A 21,920-nucleotide genomic window follows, 5' to 3' on the forward strand; every position below is an offset into this window, starting at 1 on the left:
ACAGGGTCTTAGTTATGAGGGTTTGCTTGAACTTGCAGTTCTCTCTTATCTCAGCCTCCGGAGTGCTGGGATCACAGACATACATCACCATGTGTAGCTTCCTTTTTAAGGTTTATTGCCTGATACCTTTCAGACTTAATAGGTTATATCCTTTGGTTTTATATTCTGCAGGTAAGTTCGTCAGGGCAGTGTTTTTGTCTTGGTTATTTTTTTTTTTAAATAGACTCATGAAATTACCTTTCTTAGAAGTAAGAATTACTTGCATATTGGCAATTTTATATACTTCACCTTATGTGCCAGTAGCCTCCATATAGCAATAAATATATTATCCAACAAAAGTGTGAAGGCACTTTGAGACGATGACCGTATCTTCAAAGAAAGGAACACTTGATATTTGGAGCTCTCAGGCTACATGTTTTTATTTCCAACAGTGTTGTGAAAATTGTTGCCTTATCTCAGTTGTGTATTATATAAAATGATGTTGGATGTCATTTGATGTTGACAATGTTAATATTTAGTTTTATTCTTTTTTTTTTTTTTTTTTTTTTTTTTGGTCTTTTTCGTTTTTATCGGTACCAGGGATCAAACTCACGACTGCCTGCTTGCAAGGCAGGCGCTTATGCCGCGGAGCTAAATCCCCAGCCCCCTTAGTTTTATTCTTTTAGATTTATTTTTTTAAGCAATCATATTAAAGACCCCTCAGAATAAAACATTTATTTTCATAAAGGTTTTAAGAGTAATTAAATGAAAATTTTAAGAAGTCACTAAGGGGATACCTTACTGACCTTGTGGTCAGCATCAGTGGAATTGTCAGTGGTCATAAACTGTCTTTAGTGGTGGTAGAAATAACTCATGTTTAAAAATAACTAAAATTGATAGAGAGCAATTCAGTTGTGTTATATGTGCTAGATTGGAGTCATTTTTGTGTTAGGATGATGTTGGCAGTAGCAATGGAATGGAATAGAAGTTGTGAATTCCTACCAAATCCTGTGAACTGGAGCATTTGAGAACTTCTCAGTTGATCAGCCTTTTTTTGAGAGTTCTAAGGCAAGAAGTATCTTTTCAGGAAGAGCAGTGTTTGTGTTAAGGCAAAAATATTATGTAACACATTTTAAGGTGTACCAAAGTTTATTAAAATAGATGAATGAGTCAGAAGTCTTTGGTGGTGATTTTCACTGTGATAAGTCGTAGTTTGTCTGATAATATACTGACTTTTCCTTTGGTTTTGTGGCTTTCCTGGTTAATAATGCTTTTTCCTTTGTCCATTTTTTTGTTTTTGTTTTTTAACATGGACTTTTCTTACCATCAGTCCTTTGTTTTTATCTTTTTAAAGTACGCAGTACTAATTGATATTGGGCAATTCCATTAGTTACCATTGCTTCAGATTTATTATATCCCTTTCTTGTACCTTTTGAACTATTGCAAGTGTTAATTTTTACTCTAGTTATTCTGTCTGTACCCACTGTTTTCCACCTGGGAATGTTCTGTTTAGTTCTTTAAGACTTAGTTTTTGATTTTATTGTATTTGTCCAGTTGTTCAGATGGCCAGCCTCCATTCTGCTGTTCTTTTCAATGCTTAACAAAATATTTGAATTAATAAGTTGTCAGCTAGATTACCAACTGTGCCTACATTATTACAGAAGTCACTAACACTAACAAACCTGAACACATACACACACACACACACACATACTTAGTCATTAAAGAAACAAAACATTAATATACTACTTTTAAACACAGTAGAACTTTAGTAGTTTTTAAAAGCATAGGTTCTGGAACACGAAGGTCACCTTGATTTGAGTTTTAGTCCTAAGCCAAACCTGGTGGAACATACCTATAATCCCAATTCTCTGGGAGGGTGAGATAGGAGCATTACAAGTTTGAACCCAGCCTCAGCGATTTAGTGAGATCTTACCTGAAAATAAAAACCAAGGTATGCAGGTAGGTACTGTACATACAGCTGAGTCTGTAGGTACTGGGTGCAGTCCTCTGTGGGATGTGGAGAAGGGAATAATACAGTAAGTTCTTCCACTTATCTGCTGAATGATCTTGGGCAAACTTCATTAACCTTCTGTGCTTCGGCTTCTTAAAGGGAATAGTATCTGTTTCACATCTGACAATATTATGTATTTGTTACTTTATATTTTGAATTTATATATATAATTTAAAAATCTATTCAATATTTCTGGTTAGAATAAGACAACAGATTATGCTGTGATAGAAATTTAAATTGGTATCATGTTTCTGGAAAGCAATAGTGTGTTACATAATGAAGATTTTCTAACTTGCTTTCAACAATTTTCATTTTACACTTAATAAAATCTGAAATGTTTGCTAAATTCTAAATGAGAAAATCTGAAAGAACTTATGTTCCAAAATTATTATTATTCTTTGTGGTACTGGGGATTGACCCCGTGACCTGTGTATTGAGCTGCAGTCCCTATTCCCTTTCAAAAAATTTGAGACAGGCTGTCATTCATAGTGTTAATTCAGTGAATTCAGGTTGACTTGAACTTGTTATCCACCTGTCTCAGCCTCCCAGAATTGAGATTACAGGTGTGCGTCACTATTCCTAGCTTCTAGAATTAGTTACCATAGTTCATAACAATTTAAATCTCTAATAAAAGATAAATACTTACCTGTATTGTTAAATGTTATACATCGTTAAGGTGTTTGCAGTACAGTAGCATGGAAAATGATGATGATGATGCAACAGAGAAAATATGAAAGATTGAAAATCTTGAATATGTTTTAAAAGTCCATTAGAACATGTTAAGATGCTAATTTATGATTGCTTTTAGGTGGTGGGATTTAACCTGTTTCAGGCTTTTACTTTTAAGATGGGGTGATTGATGAGACATGCTGAATTTGTTTTTGTATTTTTAATAAATAAGGTAATGTGAAAGTCCTTTGAGTGTTGTGGGTATTTTTTTCAGTCACTGTCATTGTTCATCTTTCATATTTTTATTATAAAGTCAATCTCTGTTGTATTAAAGAAGTACAACATTGTGTTTTCTTAAAGATTTAGTTACTACATTTGAACTTAACAGTTTGCAGCTGCTTTTTTTAAAATGGTGATTTTGTTTTTCATTCTCTAATTTACCATTAATGTTAGTTTTCAAGAAATCATTTAACAAATATACTTTATGAACATGATGATACTGGCATGGTTTGATTTAAGCTTTATATTTTCCCCCCACTCTCTTTAATCTACAGCAACTGGAACAGATCCAGAAGGAACTAAGTGTTTTGGAAGAGGATATTAAAAGAGTGGAAGTAAGAAATAAAACAGTTTCTCACATCTCTAGCAATTTTTCAGTTTCATGAAATTTTCACCTTTCCTTTAAGTCGCTGCATTAAATATATGGGATTGGTCTTGTTATAAAGAACGTAATAGGTGGTACTTTAGTTTTGATCAAGTGTGCGGTTCTATGGGAAAATATAACATTTTCTCTATATTAAAATGAGAACAAAAATCGTTTACTTTTCTTGATATTTTATTATGTTAACTTTAAGTCAACACTTAGAATCCTCATTGTTACTATTAAAACAGTTCTTCAGTATTCCATTTTATTAAGTCAAATTTTTTATCTACTATATTTACTAAATTGTAAAATTAACTAAAAGAGAGATAAGAGAATATATTGGCAGTATTCTGGGAATTTATATGTAAATTTGTTCTCATTTTAATATAGAGAAAATGTTTTGGGAGGATTATTGTGAGCTTGTTTGTTATTGGGTTATAAAGTGATTTATTGCTTTTGGCAGTATTTAAATTTAAGGTGTGGTTTTTATTATTCACATGTTATAATTTTCTTTTTCCATCATGCAGAAAATGTTCAAGAATAATGGAGTTGATACTTTGTGGATTTTCAGTATCTCATGTACTATATTTGTGTTACTTGCTTGATTGTATAATTGAGCTGAGCCTGAATTGTCCGGCCATACTTCTGTCTGATAATGTAGCCTGTGAAACATTCTCAAATTTCCTGTTTTTCCAGTAATCAAAATATAAAATATAAAAGAAGGCTGATCGTTACTATGATTTAAAACTGTAATTTATGTGATAATAGTTGATCATGAGGCCTTTTCCTTAGGTTTAATGATAAAAATTAGAGTTTGTCATTATAAAAGAAAGCTCAATTTTGAATTAATAAACTTGTTGTTTTCTTCTTGTCTAGGGAATTTTTTTAAAGCAGAAAATGAGATACCTGCTTTCTTTTTTATTTTAAATTCTTGCACCTGATGATCCAGTTATCACACTTTCATATTTATTTGTTCTAATGCATATCAGTAGGTAATCACACAATTTGATAATTTGATTTGCTAGCGTTCATATGGTATATTGTTTTTCTTTAAAATACTTGGTTTTTTTTTTTCTATATTTGATGGCATCATTAGTGACAAATAGTAATAGGTGATTTATAGTTCCTTAACAATTTGTACTGTAAATTTTCAGATTTTCTTTGCTTTTATTCTCTCTAGAAAAGAATCCTTGAGAAATTACGGTGTTGACACCAAAAGGAATGGATGAAAATCCACTTCTAGAAGGGAATTGAATATTGTGTTTTTGAGTTGTTCATCTTCTGTTTGATATCTACTATAATTCAGTTAATTGTATTTTTAGGAAATGAGCGGCCTGTACTCTCCTGTGAGTGAAGATAGCACAGTGCCTCAGTTTGAAGCTCCTTCTCCATCACACAGGTACAAAGCTTAACCTAGGAATTAGCTAGGATTTGTAGTACCAAGTATACATGCAGTGCTAGTCCTTATGAGACTTTTCAGTGGAATGTAGGAAACCCCAGAGAAACTTTTTCAGGTTATGATCTAGAAATGAGATTCAGATGGCCCATCTGTTTTGCTAATGCTTTTGATTAAGAAATAGTGATGAGTTGTATATATATTTTGAACTCATAGTTGGATTAAAAGTTGGTTGAATTTCTTGAAATAATGGTAGCTGTATAGCTATGTTATGAGTTAAAGTCAGATAATATTCAAAATTAAATTTGGGAATATGAAATGGTAATATCGAGTGAAAATGCTATAAAAATCTTATACTTTTCCTCTAATTCATTGACTTTTCCTTGATGTATACTCTTCATAGATTTAAAGTGAGGACATTAGATACATTGTTAATTTGGCTCCCTTTGGTATTTTTTTTTTAATAACTCAGGTTTATTTAGTTCTTTATTTAAGTATTCTTATTTAATTTTTATACTTATTTTCTGTATTGAATGCATCTAATACGCTAGACACTATTCTAGGTGTTGAATCTAGCTGACAAAATCCCTGTGCTTACGGGACTTATCATTCAGATATGTTTGTGGAGGTTGGGGAAGATATTAAATAAGCGAATAAGTAACATAATATTAATACAGAAGATTGCATGTGGTTTGGTTAGTTGGACTTCTCCATGGCGTGACATTTAAACCAACACTTGAAAAAAAGAGAAAATACGAAAAGTTATTGAATATGTAGAATCAAATTTAGATTTTAAAATGTATATGTTGGTTCCATGTGGAAGATAGAGAACACCTTATCTTGTCTTTCACAACCTTAAGATACTGGAAGCAAAGAAAAGAGGTAGGAAGCATTTTAATAGTCTAGCAGCAAGAAAATTATAGTTTGGATTAGGATTTTATGGGTAGAAGAGATAAGAGTAATTTACAAGATAGAATGACAGTTCTTGTGAATGATACAAAATTTCATGAAGTCTATGAAAATACTGGAGAATTGCTAAAATTGCTGTTGGAATTACTGTCATGAGATTCTGTCAGTTATATTTATTAACAGCTGAAGGGCAAATAGGCAAACAGTTTTTTTTTAAAAAAGGTTTTGATACTTTGTTTTAAGCAGGTAGTTCAGACATCATTTTGAGATTGAGAAAAGTCTTTGGGAAAATTGTTGTAGACCTTAATTAAAATATGACCCTTAAGATCAAGATACCAAATAATTGTTGTGAAGAATGTTAATACTATCTATATTTGGTTTTTTCTTTGTTGTTGTTAAGAAATACATATAGTTGCAATAATATTAATTTTTTTGTAATTATTAGCACATTGTTTAAATGCTAGATAGCTTTGGTTTTCAGTCCTCAATATTAAGATTTGCTCTTTCTTTTGAGCAGTATTATTTTAAAAAAGGCTTTTTAGGACTCATTTATTTTTTTTAAAGCCTTTTAAGGATTCATTTATTTTTCTATAACAAGGACCTTCTTTATGTATTGTGTCATTGAATCTTTTATGTAGAACCTGGGTTTATGTTTATTGAACTATGCATTTGTAGGAAACTAAAAAATCCAAATAAAAGGATCCTCTTTACACCATTTTTTGTTTGTCCTAACTTGCATAATCGTTACATCCTGTCTGGCATCTTGCTGCATTCTTTAGATCTAAGAATCACAAAGAGTCTGGCAGTGGTCTTTTCTCACCTGTTCTCTGTTGCATTATTGCTACAAACATGAGCTTTCTTTCCTGCTGAAAGTAATTCATAACACATTGTTTCTTTTGCCTGGAAACCATCACTTAAATCATTTCCCCCTCTCCAGTCCCTCTTTCTATCTCTTAAGAATCCAATTTATGGCAAGCTTATATTATTTTTATAGACTGTTTCCCTAAAAAGTGAGGGAAGAGGAAGGGAAACAAGACACAATCTTGATCACTTATTTAAATAAAAGTCCCATTTATTTTGTTCCTACTTTTATAATGTAGTTTGTGTGAATTTCCTATCCTTTATGAAAATCCTATGAATATGAATTTTTTCTTAAATTTCATTTTTATATGAACATATGAGCTTAAATATATTTTTGAGTAAATACTTAACCTAGAATGTCACTTAGCTTTCATAGTCCATGATACTTAATTGAAGAATGGCCTATAGTATACTTAAGACATAAACTAATTATTTTGATTTTGTTTTAAAACATTGTCAGCCAGGCATGTTGGCACATGTATGTAATTCTTTCACTCCAGGCTGAGGCAGGAGGATCATCTTGTATTCCAGGCCAGTCTGGGCTATATATAGTGAGTTCAATGCTAATCTGAACTACATGGAGGGAACCTGTATCAAAAAATAAACAAACAAACAAACACACAACAGAATTATCATGTAGGCTTTACTGGATTGGGAGTGGGATGAGTACATGATTATTCTCTTGATACATTTCAGTAGAATAGTTTTTAACCTTTTAAATCTTCACCGGTGCCAACTTTCTCATGAGAATCGATTCAAACCAGATTGATGCCCTCAGGGACTTAATAATCTTGCTTTAGATTCTGAGGAAGAAAGTTTTTATAATCTGCATTGTGAACTGTAGTTTACATTTTATTGTTACATATGTGTATGTGTGAGAGAGATATAACATGTCAGTGAGAGGATGGTAGATAAGCTTGATTTTTCAAAATGGACTTAATTCTTTATCTAAAAGGATCATTATGAGTATATATGTAAAGTCCATTCTTTAGAGAATCATTAATATTCTATACATTTTTAAAGTTTTAGTTCAACATTTAAATGAAGTGAAACATTTTTATCATTCTTTTTCTTGGCAACATGAAGACAGTGCTATTTTGTTTAGATGGAAACATTTTAGATTGGTTGTGATTATCCGTGAATTTTTGATAGAGGTCAGTGGAGTGGACTTTATTTTACAAGGACTAATAAATGTGGCTTTGGGGTTCCTTAAAGTTTGCTTAGTTTAAGTGTGTATGTGAATGGGAAGCACAACTAAATGGCTGATTCCAAAAAATGGGAAGCGAGAAACTCAGTAAGAAACTTGATCTCTTTCTAGGGCTAACTGTAAATATGGTGGGATAAAGAATATTGGTATACTTTCCTCGAGATTTTAAATTCTTTTCCAGTTTGCTGTTAACAATTTTTGTCTGTAAATGTCTCAGTGCTTTACATAAATATGACTTGTCTTAGAAATAATTGTTTCATAGTTGCTTTTTTGTCTTTAAGCAAGTATTTCAGAATTACCAGTTATCAGTCTCACATCTGTGTTTTCAGAACTTCAAAGAACTTGGTTTGAAGCACAGTACTTGAAGCTTCTCTGCTTTAGCTGGTTTTACTATAATATCCAGATAGTTGCTAGTTTTAAATTTATCTTGTTTTCCTAAAAATAAAATAGTAATACAGTATAAAATAGTAATAGTTTCTGATTTATAGTGTCTTATCTTTAAAATACTTTCAATGATAAGAAATTTGCTATTGATGGTAAATTTAACTCTTTTTAAGAGAACTGTATATCAGTTTTTGTTTTTGTTTTTGTTTTTTTTTTGGTACTGGCCATGGAACTCATGACCTTGTGCTTGCCAGACAGGCACTGCCACTGCACTAAATCCCTAGCCCCATCAATTTAAATTCTGAATTGTTCTTAAAGTCTGTGATACAGGAAGAGGGAGATATAAATAAAATATAGATGGGAATTTTGATTTTATATGTTCTTGATGTTTTACATGTTGGATCATTGATTGGCTCATCTCTAGTAAATAATGTGCTGTTAATGATTCCTTTCTCACATGTTAATGTTTAGGGACTTAGTAGTTTTAGGCAGTTATTGACTCAACTGCTTTATTTTACTTAAGAACATAAGTTTTTCTAAAAGCCTAGGAACTGAAATATTGCTATGCTCATATCTCATTGTAATCTTTATAAATTATTAGTAATTGTTAATTTTAAATAGACCTTTCCTATGTATAAATCTAAACTTTTTTTTTTTCTTTTTTGCGGTACCGGGGCTTGAACTCAGGACCTCGCGCTTGCCAGGCAGGCGCTTAAGCCGCTGAGCTAAATCCCCAGCCCACTCTAAACATTTTTAATATAACCTTTATTTCCTGTACTTAAGAGAGAAAGATTGTATATAGCAATGCAGGAGATCTATACACAAGCAAACACTCCCCCCTTACACTCATTCTCCAAAGCCACATAATTATTTTTTTAAAAAGCCTTAAGAAACCTCAGGTATACTTAATGCTTTACTGTGTTTTAGTGCTTGCCTATAGTGTAGGAGTGGTAGTAAAACCAGTTGATTGTTTTATTGTTCTGTTAAAGGTGATTGGCCTTATGCTGACCCTCTACTTGTGAAGGACTTGGACTTACTGCCATAGGCATTGAAAGATACTGAATTTTTATTTTTTCATTTACTTATTCTTTACTTGTTTTTCATTATTGGCTTAATTTCATTTCTTCAGATATCAAAGAACTTGAACAGTTTTTCATATGCTTGACCAGTCATTTGCATGTCTTTTAAATTTTTTATTGGTGCATATATTATTCGTATTACTGGGTTACATTGTGGCATTTTCTTATACCCATATAACATAGGTTATCAAGTCTGTCTTCTCTGTTGTCTCTCTTGCCTTGCCCTTCTTTCTCTCCTGATCTCTTTTCTTTTATGACATTAAATTTTAAAGTTGAACTAGAACAAAAATAAATAGAAAATAAAGACATGAGCTTAACTGATAATGATATATGGGTATCTTTATATATCATTTTCTCATTAAAATTGATAGGTAATGCAACAAGTTATGAAAATGTTTCTTGAAAGGTATAATTTTCTTGCAAGGGTATTATTTAGAACATTTGAAGAATTTATTTTAAGTCACTCAGCCAGTATTTGAAATGTACCAGGCACATGTCAACACTGTTAGGCACTGACAGATTCTGGAACCTCTTCTCATAATGAGGTTGTCTTCAGATGAGATGTAACATTAGCTATTGAATTGATAGTTATGAAAATATAGTACAGTGTATGCAGACTTTATGATTCTAAGAATTTTATTTATCAAAATGCATTTTAACTTTAAAACTTCATTATGTTTGACTTGTAGGCATCTTTGGGTTCTGTACACTGTAATTTTCACTGCTTGATGAAGATATTAGCAGTCCATTTAAATTCTGAAATCTGAGGTCTTATAGAGGCCAGTTTGAGTTCATTAGTATTAAGCCAAACCACTGCATGAAGTAGAGATTTTGAATTCTATTACCAAATATGACCCATTGGTTCAGAAACAGATCTTAGAGATAAACATGCAGACAAATGGTGGAAATTATGCTTAGGAAGGTATGGAAACACAAGTTTAGTTGGTTTTGTATCTGTTTTGCCAACACTGTTGACGTCTTCTAAAATCTAACTCAGACACATATATTTTTCATTTTATAAAAGAAAGCTCAAACACTTAACAGTAAGCTTATGTAACTGTATCATATATCACATTGTGAAGGATGAGGTAAAGTTTTTCATTTCTTACTTTTTTAGTGGGGAGTAAAGTTACATATCTTTCTGTAATGTTTTCAAAACATCTCAGTTCCTGAGCTTGGGAGAGTTAAAATTAAGTCTTCTTGAGCAAAACAAGTTATTGGTATTTATTGTTTGTTTCCTGTGGGTTCTATTTATGAAAGTGATCAGGTCTTGTTATGCATACATAACAAGCTTTTGCTCTTTCAAGTTAGAGTCATACAGGAAAGTTCATCCCTTTGATTATTGACTTAGTCATTTTCCTTGTTGCTGTGACAAAATAGTCTACAACTGCAAATTAAAGAAGGAGAAGTTTATTTTGGCTCATGTTTGAGTCCCTGGACAGCCAGCCAGTTCTTGCTTGAGATGGCATGGCTGAGGGGCATGATGGAGGAAAAGTTGATCAAGGCATGGCCAGCTACGAGGCAGAGCATAGGAAAACCTGGAAAAGGAGGTGCCATTGTACCAGATCATGTGCTCAGGGTCCCACCTGCTTCCCACCGGGTCCATTATAACAATAAACCTTCTAGCGATGCTACCGTTTTGCATTTCTGCAGTTTGTTCCGTACCCAGGTCCTGTCATACTTTCTTTGTTCTGATATCATAACCTTTAAATCTTTTATTGCTTTAGAATACTTTCTCTAAGTTTACTTTTAAAACCTTTTTCTGTAGTTCTTTCAATGTAATTTTGTAACTGTTAAGACCATGTAGCTCCTATATCATCTGATAGTTAAACATTTCTCTGCTAGGAAATATAAATAAATTGGGAAGGAGTAACAGAATATAAAGTGTGTAACCAAATACAGGACTTTGTGTTATAAACTGTGACTCATTCTTTTTAGCTGTTTTTTTCCCTTATTTTTGTAGTTCTACTAAGCAAAGCTTTTCTTTCCAAAAAAGGCAGTGAATCAATAGGCTTAGACCTGTTCCATCTTTCAGAAAATTTCCACACATACATTTTTACAGTTGCCAGAAGTTTCTCCCTAAGAAGAGAACTTCTTTTACAGGGAAAACTTTAAAGTCATTTTTCTTTATTCAACTTTTCTTTTTTTCAACTTCAAGATTATTGTGTAGTAACTCAATTGTTAAAATCAATACAATATTATGTTCCCTCCTTATGCATAATTGCAATTCTTTGTAACTTTGTGCTACTGGTAAAAGAGGAAAATTTTTTCTGGACTTCTAAAGCATGATATTTGTATCAAAATCAGAAATCTTCCCTGGAAATACTGCCCTGGAGAACTTTATTTGCAAAATTTTCAACGGTTAGAATAATATTGTAGCTAAGTATTGGGTACTGCCTTGTAATTTACATAGACTGTTTCTTCAAAACAGATTTTATATAATAGATTTTATCTCTGCATTTTATTTTACCAGTTAGTAAACTGAGTTAGAGAGACAAAGTAATTTTAATTTGCTCTGTATCACACAGAGACATAAATGATACTCTTAAGGCATTTCTATTGTAAAAATTTTGGAAAATGAAAGGGTTGTGGAAGACATTTCAGAGTTGAGAACAGGTGATACATGAAAGTTTTCTGCTCAAACTGAACATGGTAGTGTTTCTTCAAAAAGAGTATGGGTCACTTTGATGGTTGTACCATAAGGATTCTGGAATTATGCTACCTGAGTTTAAATTTGATTTCTAAAACTTATTACCAGTGTGACCTTAGTGAAGTTTATTATTTTCTGTACATACCTTTGCTTTTTCATATGAAAAATAAGGATAACTACTTGAATTGCTGGACAAAATGTGATAATACGTTTAAAGAAATGAAAATAATGTCTGGCACATGGTAGAGATTCAGTAGATATTATCAGTTGACAGGTTATTCACATCAGTGGATGGATTATCTACATCAGTTTTGGTTAATATGACTGTGTCAAATGTTAAAAGGTATGGAGAATATAAAAGGAAAAAATGGACAGTTAGACTGATTTTGACTGGAGAGGGTGGAGGAGGGTCTGTAAAGTTGAGGCCATAAGAATTTTGCTTGTTAGTATTTATGAGGTTTACCATTAATGTAAAATTATTAAAGTAGTAAAAATTTTTCAAGTTACTTTAATGTGTTTTGCTTTGAGGAAGCTGACTCAGTATGAAGAATACTGGAAAGAAACATTGTTTCTGTAGCTATATGAGTTACTGTATTAAGTATAGAGGCTTACAATTTTTTGCTCTAAGTTAATGGGCTAAAAATGTCAATGATAGCATCAAATTTCATGTGTGTACTTGGCAGTTTTTGGCCTATTTGATTCTTTTATTTTTTTCAAAAAATCCTATGCTCAATGACTTATGTTCAGACTTAAATGAGCTGAGTGTGCTTACTTCGCTTTATTGATTCAAAAGTTGTCTTTTCATTATTATTTGGCTAATATGTATATTAATAATTTACATTTTAAATTGCTTTTTTCAGATAAAAATCCAGTCTAAAATTAATAAACCTATTATTTGCAGCAAGAATAAGCTGCTGTTGTCTCTTACCTATCTATTGATCAGAGGGTATTTTATAAGTGAAACTGACTTAACAATCTGTCTTTTTTTTTTTTTTTTTTTTTGGTCTTTTTCCTTTTTATCAGTACCAGGGATTGAACTCACGACTGCCTGCTTGCAAGGCAGGTGCTTATGTCGCTGAGCTAAATCCCCAGCCCCAACAATCTGTCTTTTAATTATGAGTTATGTTTGCTTTTGGAAGCAAAAACTGAAGTCAGTGTGTTTGTGTGACTACCTAACTGAATTTCTTTTTACTCCAGGGTAACTGCTGCAGTGTTTTCATTTACATTTTTAGATGAATTTCTAGTTGTCATCAGCAAGAACATTAGGAATTACTTTATTTTCCTCATTTTAATAGAAGTGTATTCCTAATTCACTTTTGGTTGCTACTTTGAAAATTTCTTCTTTCTGTTACCATGTTTGATGTCCTTATTAAATTTTTATAACTTTATTAATGTTTACTTGAAACTGACACTGTCTTGTGTTTGGAGTTCACTGTTTTTCATTTTTTTCCCCTATGTTGTGTCTGTAAATGGAGTGAGTTAATGTGGGATTTTTTCCCCAAATCTCCATTTACAGAGCATAAAAGAGGAATATAACATAGTGGCTCAAAATTTGCTTATCATTATTAAAACACCATTTAAGACATATCAATATCTCAAGCTAGTTGGCAATTTTAATACATACTTTAAACATCTCTTTAATATTATGCTAAGATGATATCGGTATCATTAAGGCTAGCAGTTAAAAAATTTAGACTTACAAAGCCATGAAAAGTCATAGCTAGAAGTCATTCTGTTGACTTCTGAACATACACCTGTATAAATTTATTAATGCTATACAGATGGTAGATAATTGGGTTTCATGAGCAAAAGACTTTATTTAAAAAATTGATGCTGGAAATTGAATCTAGGGCCTTTAAACTGAGCTGAATTTCCCTTCCTCCCTTTAACATTTTGAGACATGGTCTACCTACGCTGTCTAGGCTGAGCTTGACATTTGCAATCCTCCTGCCTCATCTTCGAAGAGTGCTGGAATTACAGGTGTGCCCCACCACAAAAGCAGTCTTTTGAATGCATGGCATCTCACTTTTGGCCCTGTTAACCCATGTATGGAATAGACTGAGAATAGCATGTGGAAGTACTTGATGCTATAGAGAAAGTGAGTGGTGCTTTATTTCATTGGAAGAAACCCACAGCAAAAAAGCGTAAATTTTTGTAGCATAAGGAAAGCCTTTTTCTTGTATAATTGAATTTTACTGTTACAACAGACAAGAACATGATTAAGACCTGGGTAGTAGTGTATTGCTGCTATTAAAAAAAAGACAACTGTGAAGACAGTGCTCTATGACTTACGATATTTACAAAAGGTAAAACTTCATTGTCAACCAATTTTGTAAATAGAAGCCAAAATTTACTGTTAACCATATTTTAGCATTGTACTAGAACTTTACACACATTTTCTCATCTCACACCTCTGTGACGTACTATCATTCATTAGTTAGAGGAATTAATGGTAAAATAAAATGGATAACTCATAATGTCCAGTTATTAGCTGAAGTTTCAAGTAAAGTTGAAACTTTTTACTTCTAAACTTTCATGTTAAAATGTCTAAAGTAATTTGAGAAATAATTATTCTGTGTAGTTGAGTAGTAGTTGAATAGTGTTTAGTACCTCAGTTGGGGTAGACAATATAAACACCTTTATTGCAGAAATATGAAAGAACAGTGTAAAAATGTAAATAACAGTTTATCATGGTTGGCATGTATGTTACACAATTCCAGCTGTTGATAATTTTTATAGGTTAGTTTATTAAAGAATGAGATGAGATAGTACTGTTAAAAAGTGGTAAGCTAGAGAGGAAGAAAAAGATATTCTGGGCTTTTAGTTTTTTCTCAAATTAGGTAAGAATGCACAGAAGATACACTAAATAAATAGTACAGATGGGAAAACAGATTGTGTTTGACCAGGGCAGCTAAAAACTAGTACGTAAATTTTGGATTTTGTGAAAGACTGTTGTCATTTTACAGTTGTCCTATTGCTTTGGTAATTTTGTTTTTTACTTCACATAGTTGTAATATTTTGGGGACTTGAAACACAGTCTAGAAATAGTTTATACCAACCTTAATTTGCAGTGAGGAAACAGTAGTGATTGTGTAGGCGCTTGTAGCTTTCTAGTGGCTTAGCAGTGTATGTTAACCATAGCTTTTGATTGCATGCTTGTGCTCTTTTCCTACTACTATGAGTCTTCCTTTCCTTAAAAATTCAAAAAAAATCATAGTTTGGAAATGAAATACAGACAAAAAATACATGTGTACAATTACCTTCTAAGTATTCCCATTTTGTAGTCTAACTTTGTGTATCTGTTGGGAGATAGTGGATGAAATGATAAATTGTTTAAGTATTTGCTAGTTTTATGTTTATGGGTTGTATGTTTGATATCTAATTAAATGATTGACAGTAAATGTTTGCTTAAAATTAATATTAGACTTATAGATACATTTTTATTTATATCTACTTTTTCTGTTGCGAAAGTAATATAAATACTGAAATCACATTTTTTTCTTTCTTCATTTTGCAGTAGTATTATTGATTCCACAGAATACAGCCAACCTCCAGGTTTCAGTGGCAGTTCTCAGGTAAATGATATATTTAACAGTATGTTTTAGGGGTACCAGGGGTATAATCACTTAAGTTATAAAGTCTTAGATTAGTTTCCTGAAATGTCCTATCATCTAGACATGCTATTTCAAACAGCATGGGGTTGATTAGGACCTGAATAGCTCTGATGTGTAATGTCAAAATTAGCTATTCATTTGCTTACCAATGATGAAAGAGTTTTAAAAGAATGTTTTAAACTTACTAATAATATCAGATCCTGAGAAGACCTCTAGTGACCTTTAGAGGAAACTGAAAAATCAGATCATTGTCTTAGAGATAAGAAAGTTATAACCTGCTGATTAATTACCTATCCTTATGTTGATACTTTGAGCTTTGCTAGTTGCAAGCAACTCAGACTTGAGTACAGTAGATATTAGTCTCATCTCTTCTAGTTAATTTATTGACTTTTCTCTCTCGGTTTTTGATTAGTGAGTGCTGATGTTTGTCAGTTTCTAGTTTTTGAGGCCTGACAATGGCTTCTTTTAACTTTTAGGGATAAGTAACAATACTAAAATTAGTTTCTTCATGTTTTCTTCATGTAGGTTGTTCAAACAGTAACATTTTGTCTTACTCTCATTTAATACCGCATAACATACAGTTTTATCCCTGGATTGCTTGATTTAGGTACAGGTACACATTCCTTTACCCTTAAATAAACCTGTGTGTGTTTCCTTAAAAACAAGGATATCATATTACATAATCACAATACAGTTTTAAAGTTGAAGAACTTAACGTAGATACAGTGTCATTTTCTTATCCCTAGATAGTATTCAGGTTTCATAAATTGTCCCAATATAGTATTATGCTTTTAGTGAGAGGAAAAAAATGAAGCATTTTTAATGTATTTGTGTATATATTCACTTTATGTGAAAAAATAATGCAATTGTTACTACTGTTACTTTTTTTTGTGATAACTCTAAACATCCTATGTTATCTCCGTGTTCCTGCTTGCATTTGCCCTATTTTTTAATACTAAGTTCATAGATTTGTTTGTTCATATCTCTTTCTAACCGTTAGACGTTGATGCAAGTATTTTTAGTAAGGCCTAATGTAATATATCAGGAGAAATTTTAAATCTGTATGTTGAAATACATTGTAGAACTTGAGAGAGAAAAAGCAGTCTCTGAATCAGAAATTGCCTTGGCATTCATAGATAGGCTTTGTTATACCCCTTTTGAACATAATTTTACAGAACATCAGCATCAGACATGGCTATTCTGTGACTTGAAAATGAAACAGAAACCTAGAATATGCTGTAAACTTGTATTAGGACATAAAAAGCAAAGTCAGTGTACGTAACAAAGCATAAAAAAGCACAGCTGAATATTGACTAAATATGCGTGATTGCTGCTACTTTACCATTTATAACTTGAGGCCACTAGTCTTTTGTCCTCCCAAGATATATTGTGATTATTATAGAATTAGCCTTAGATGATAGTGTCCAGTCTAGAACACAGTCTTACTTCCTTGAACATAACTTTAAATCATATAATACAAGTCTGAATTCTTTTTTTTTTGGTCTTTTTCGTTTTTATCGGTACCGGGGATTGAACTCACGACTGCCTGCTTGCAAGGCAGGCGCTTATGCCACTGAGCTAAATCCCCAGCCCCTAAGTCTGAATTCTTTTAAGTCATTTCTAAAATGCTCTTGCTTATGTTTCTTGCTTAACTGTAGTGTCCTAACTTATGTGTCATAAATATTAAGTAAAACTTGCCCAGCTACCGATACGTTCTTGAAGGCATTTGGTTGGAGGGCATTTGAAAACTTAAAGGGAGAGGAACAAGAAAAGGTTTTCACTATTACCTTTTATATATAACATTGTTTTAAAGCAAATCCCTTCAGCTACAAAAAACGTCGAAAATTGAATGTTCAGGGAAAAAAGAACAGTAAAAGTAACAGTCTATTTCTAACTTACGATGATTGGACTACCATTTTTTTAAACTTTATAATGATGAGAAAGTAACGTTGATTTAGAATTTTGATCTTTTCCTTCCCTGGCCCTGTGGAAAGACATTGAGACTTAAAGAGGAAATGAATAACTAAGCCATCTGAGTATCTGTTTGGAAGTTGTAGGTAGAAGGAAGAAAATAATCTCTGTCGTAAGCTCATACCTGACAGCCCAGTAAACCAGTGGGGCTGGAGAGAAAAGTAGAAAGTGAAGTGATAAATGTAACAGAGGTTAATTTGTACTTAGCTTCCTTAGGTGATTATGAGGACATTAGGGGTTTTGTTTTGTGTTTTGTCAAATGAATTAAGATTAATTTTTTTAAAAGTATTTGTTTTTATATTTTTCATTAAAAGACACATATTGTTTATTTAGTACTTGGAACATTTGGAAAAGTGGATAATTCTAAAATAGAATAAATCTTACCATCTGTGTTCTGTAAGTTAGAATCACTAGAGACAAGTTGACAGATAATTTGGAAGATGGTAAATAATGATTTGAATACCTTTATGTTAAGGAATAGATGGATACAAAATAACTCAAAAAATAATGCTAATGAAAGCTTTACCTATTGTATGCATAAGAAATGTATTCAGAATTATGCTAAAAAGTGATAGCATTTAACCATTCCAGTTTTAGAGAAGAATAAAAATACATGAATTTGACCTTTACCTCAGGAAATTAGGTTATTGTAAGATGGTAAATATAGAAAACAATTTTAGCAAGAGTTGTTTGTTACTTATGTATAAAGGTTCAGTTAACTTTGGGTGTTGCTCATGTCCTGTCGCTGTTGTATAAATGTACTGATTAGTAAGGAGAGTTACTAGGCTTGGCTTTGGTTCAAGACTCAGTAACAAGGATGGCGTCAGTGCAGGCGTGGACAGGCAGTTACTGTGTAGACATCCTCATTGTATTTTCTGTGTTTGTGGCAGCCTTTGTGTACGGCCTTGATTTTAGTAGTTTTTTGTAATAGTCCTTTTATCATGAAAATCTTTCCTTTGCTGGCTTTCTCTGGCTCCATTTGTCAGGATGTGACACAAATGATCCCATTTTGACTGTTAAAATTTGGTATCTTCCTGTTTGTGTGTGTTCTTCTCTTTCCCTTCATTTTCCTCTTTTCTCCTTTCCCTTCTGTATCTGCCTGCTCTCTCTGCTTTCTTCCCTTCTCTTTTCTCTTACCTGTTACCGTGTTACCTGTACGATGTAGTAGATGCTTCTTATCAGATTTCAGAACTTTTCTTCTATTCCTACTAAAAACTTTGAACATGATTAATTGCTGAATTTTACCAACTTTTTTCTACATTTTTTGAATAATTACTCATTTTGTCTAGTACAATAAATTACATTGTTTTTCTAACATTAAAACTATCATGAATTCCTGGAGTTCATTTGGTCATGATAAATTATTATTTTTATATTTTGCTGTGTTTGATTTACTAATATTTTGTTGTACTTATATTTCTGAAGGATATACTTGTTCTCTCAGTATCCTTGTTTGTTTTGGTAGTGTTTGCTTTGCTTTACTGTAATCAGATATCTGAGGCAGCTAACTTATGGAAGAAGAAAAGTTTTATAAACTCAGTGTAGAGAATCCAAGTCCATGATTGGGCAGGGTGGAGAAGCCGGCACTTCATGACTTGAGTTCATGTACAAGCAAGCATTCATCCCTTAACAAGAGCTAGAGTGGAGGAGCGAGGGAGCTGGAGGGGGGAGATAGAACTAGGCTCCATCTTCTGGGAGGAATTCCCAGGAGCAGTCACAAACTGCCCCGTGTTCCCCAATGACCTAAAAATCTCCCGGGCGTCCCTGCCTGTTGAAAGAAGTGTTTTCTCCTCTCTTTTTTTTTTTTTTTTTTAATAGTTTGAGTAAGATTACTGCTATTTCGCTATTTCTTCCTTGAATATTTGGTAGAATTCCTGAGTGAAATTATTTGGGCCTAGAGTTCTTTTTGTGAAATTATTTACATTCCCAATCTTAATTTGTGAAAAATGTGGTGAATTTTGTTTTTGAAGGAATTGTGTGTTTTTATCCTTTCTTATTATCCTCTGATGAAATAGTTTTGTCTCTACTTACATAATGCTTCTAACCCCATGTGTGTGGGTTTTTTCCCTCACTATGCAGTTCATCAACTTTCCCTGTATGAACTGGGTACATAATTTAGTTAATTCTGACATTATCTTCTTGCAGTTAATGTCACCTTCCAAAAGTTTTACAAGGCTGTCCCCACTTCAGACTCCAATCCCAAGTGTAGGCATCTAATATTTTTGATTAGCCAGTTGTAAACCAGGGATTGCCGTGATCCCCTCCTTGGTTTTGATGGACTAGTTCCAAGAACTCAGGGAAACACATTAGTTATGTTTTGCTATTTTTTCTGTCTTTCTTTCTTTCTTTTTTTTTTTTAAATAGAGGTGTTAGTAACAGCCAAACAGAAGAACTACATAAAGCAAGTTACGGGGGTTGATTTGTAGTTTTTATTCCTTGGTTTTCTCTATGCTGTCACCATTTCAGTGTCTGCCAAGCCAGAAGCTCATCTAATCTTGTTTTTTACTTTGAAACAGGGTCTCACTAATTCCCCAGTCTGGAATTTGTGATTCTCCTCCCTTAGCCTCCCAATACTAGATATGGAAAACAAGGCCTTGTCACTGAGCTACTTCGCTGCCCTCAGTTCCCTTTGATTTAGGGCAGTGGTAGTGAACCTATGGCCTGTGACTGTTGGTATCACTGAAAGCTTTAAAAGGTTTGCCATCACTGATAGAGGGTCTAGCTAAATTAGTAGGTTTCCCACACTGGTTTTGCTATCTGTCTCAGTCCCCCAGGGTTCTAGGATTACAGATGTACACCACCAAACCCTGCTATTGACATAGTTTTGACCTCACAGAGATCCTCAGAAGATTTTAGATAATCCTCCTTGACTCAAAACCACACTTTGGAGATCACTTTAAGGCAACCGGTCTAAATTATTGAGCTTTGTCTTTTAAAGACAATCTTCAAATGTTTGTATTAAAAATTGCCTGTTGATCAGTTTGTCTTAGTACTTTGCATCAGAGACCTCTGCAGTGAGCCTCATCTCCTTCAAGGTGTTAAAGCAAGCAGAAGGGATCTGGGATAACCAATAATTTGGATCTGGTGATTGATATAGGGGAATGAAATTCCCAACCTGCTATGTCCAGTAAGAGTTCGTTTTCTCTAAAATTGAAGAATGAATTTTAGGAAAAATGGAGGTTAAGAGTAGTTTCTGTCTGAAGAGAAGACAGAAGGGGTCCTGAGCCGGTTGCCCAGGACGCTTTTCCAGGGACTTTTATAGAGTAAAACCACAGGTTCAAAGCGGGGTGGGGTGTGGCACAACACTGGGAACTCACAAGGCAGATGGGCATAAGGTGGAACTTAACTATAGTTAGCCAATAAGATTAATAGTTCAGATAAAATTGATTATATTGGGGACAAATGGGAAAGCAAGTCAGGTAGGAAGGGGGCATTCCTAAGAGTTGTGACCTTTCCCCTAGGGGGATGGGATAGTGACTCCAGGCTTAGGGAACTAATTAGAATATCAGTTTTTAGGCTGTGGATACATTTGTTTGATTCTTTGTCTTGAGTCCAGACCCACTGCAGGAGGTGTTTGTCTCTCCCACAGTTGTGAGGTATCTGCTCTGGCTCCTTTGAGAACCTAGCCCTGCCTCACTGCCTATAATGCTTCTAACTAAGTGGGGCTTCCTGAACAGGATGACCAGTAATGCCAAGAGCCAGCCAGAACCTCAGTATTTACTGATTGAGGACAGTGGTGAAGGGATCATCTGATGACTCAGAGGGCAATGATGGTTTAAAGCTAATGAGGTTCTTGTCCTGGAGCGTCTTTAGTCTTAGGAGTCTTAGTCTTAGTCCTAGCTTTAGTCCTTAGACTTGGTGGCTTTGAGAGGATGGCCCACCCCACCCAGTGAGATAATTGGAAGTCTCAAAAGGATGATACTAGTTCATCCCTCAGGAAAATATGTAAAACTAGCCATTGTGAAATTATCCCCAGCAATTTTGCACGTGGTCCTTGAACTTTTAAAGATTACCTACTGTGTAAATAATAATTTATTTGTTTTCGTATGTTAATATATGAGATTAGTTTGAGATGAAAGGGTATTTATATGTTGAAAAATTTTCAAATTTCAGATAACCATACACTTATAGCATCATTTAGAATAGAGGTCTCTTCTTAGTACAGGGAATTTGCCTGTGATGAGGGCTGTCATTGTAGAAGCACTGATTTCATTCAACCTTTGAGGATTTCATTATTTTGATACTCTTTTCCACTAATAATGTTCATAAAATGTAATATTTAGCTTTGAGTGTTTCTTTTGTGTTTCCATTTTAATTGCATTCAACAATCAGTGCTATGTTTATAAAGATTTTTCATAACATGCAGGCTCACAGTAAATACTTCTATATAATTGTGTTTAATTTGCTCTTTGGTTTTCAGAGGATCCCTATGAATTTCTTAGTATTTATTTCAGGTTTGTTTTCATTCTATTGACCAAATAGAATATTTACATGTTGCTCTTTTTTTTTTTTTTTTTTAACTGTAGGGAAAATTAGTTATCTTT

General features: G+C 33.1%; 1 protein-coding gene across 5 annotated transcripts in view; it reads left to right on the top strand.

The window, feature by feature from the left end:
* The window catches only part of Cop1 (COP1 E3 ubiquitin ligase), a 174,263-nt gene that overhangs the window by 52,112 nt on the left and 100,231 nt on the right, over positions 1 to 21,920 (top strand). For all 5 annotated transcript variants that reach the window (XM_063239818.1, XM_063239817.1, XM_063239816.1 and 2 more), the window contains exons 7-9: positions 3,217 to 3,276; positions 4,628 to 4,704; positions 15,309 to 15,361. In XM_063239818.1, coding sequence (XP_063095888.1) covers positions 3,217 to 3,276; positions 4,628 to 4,704; positions 15,309 to 15,361 — 190 coding nt within the window. The remainder of the gene's footprint in view (positions 1 to 3,216; positions 3,277 to 4,627; positions 4,705 to 15,308; positions 15,362 to 21,920) is intronic.

The sequence above is a fragment of the Cavia porcellus genome, unplaced genomic scaffold, assembly GCF_034190915.1.
Source record: "Cavia porcellus strain 051 isolate PalLab524CR breed Dunkin Hartley unplaced genomic scaffold, mCavPor4.1 scaffold_29, whole genome shotgun sequence".
In the NCBI taxonomy this organism is placed as follows: Eukaryota; Metazoa; Chordata; class Mammalia; order Rodentia; family Caviidae; genus Cavia; species Cavia porcellus.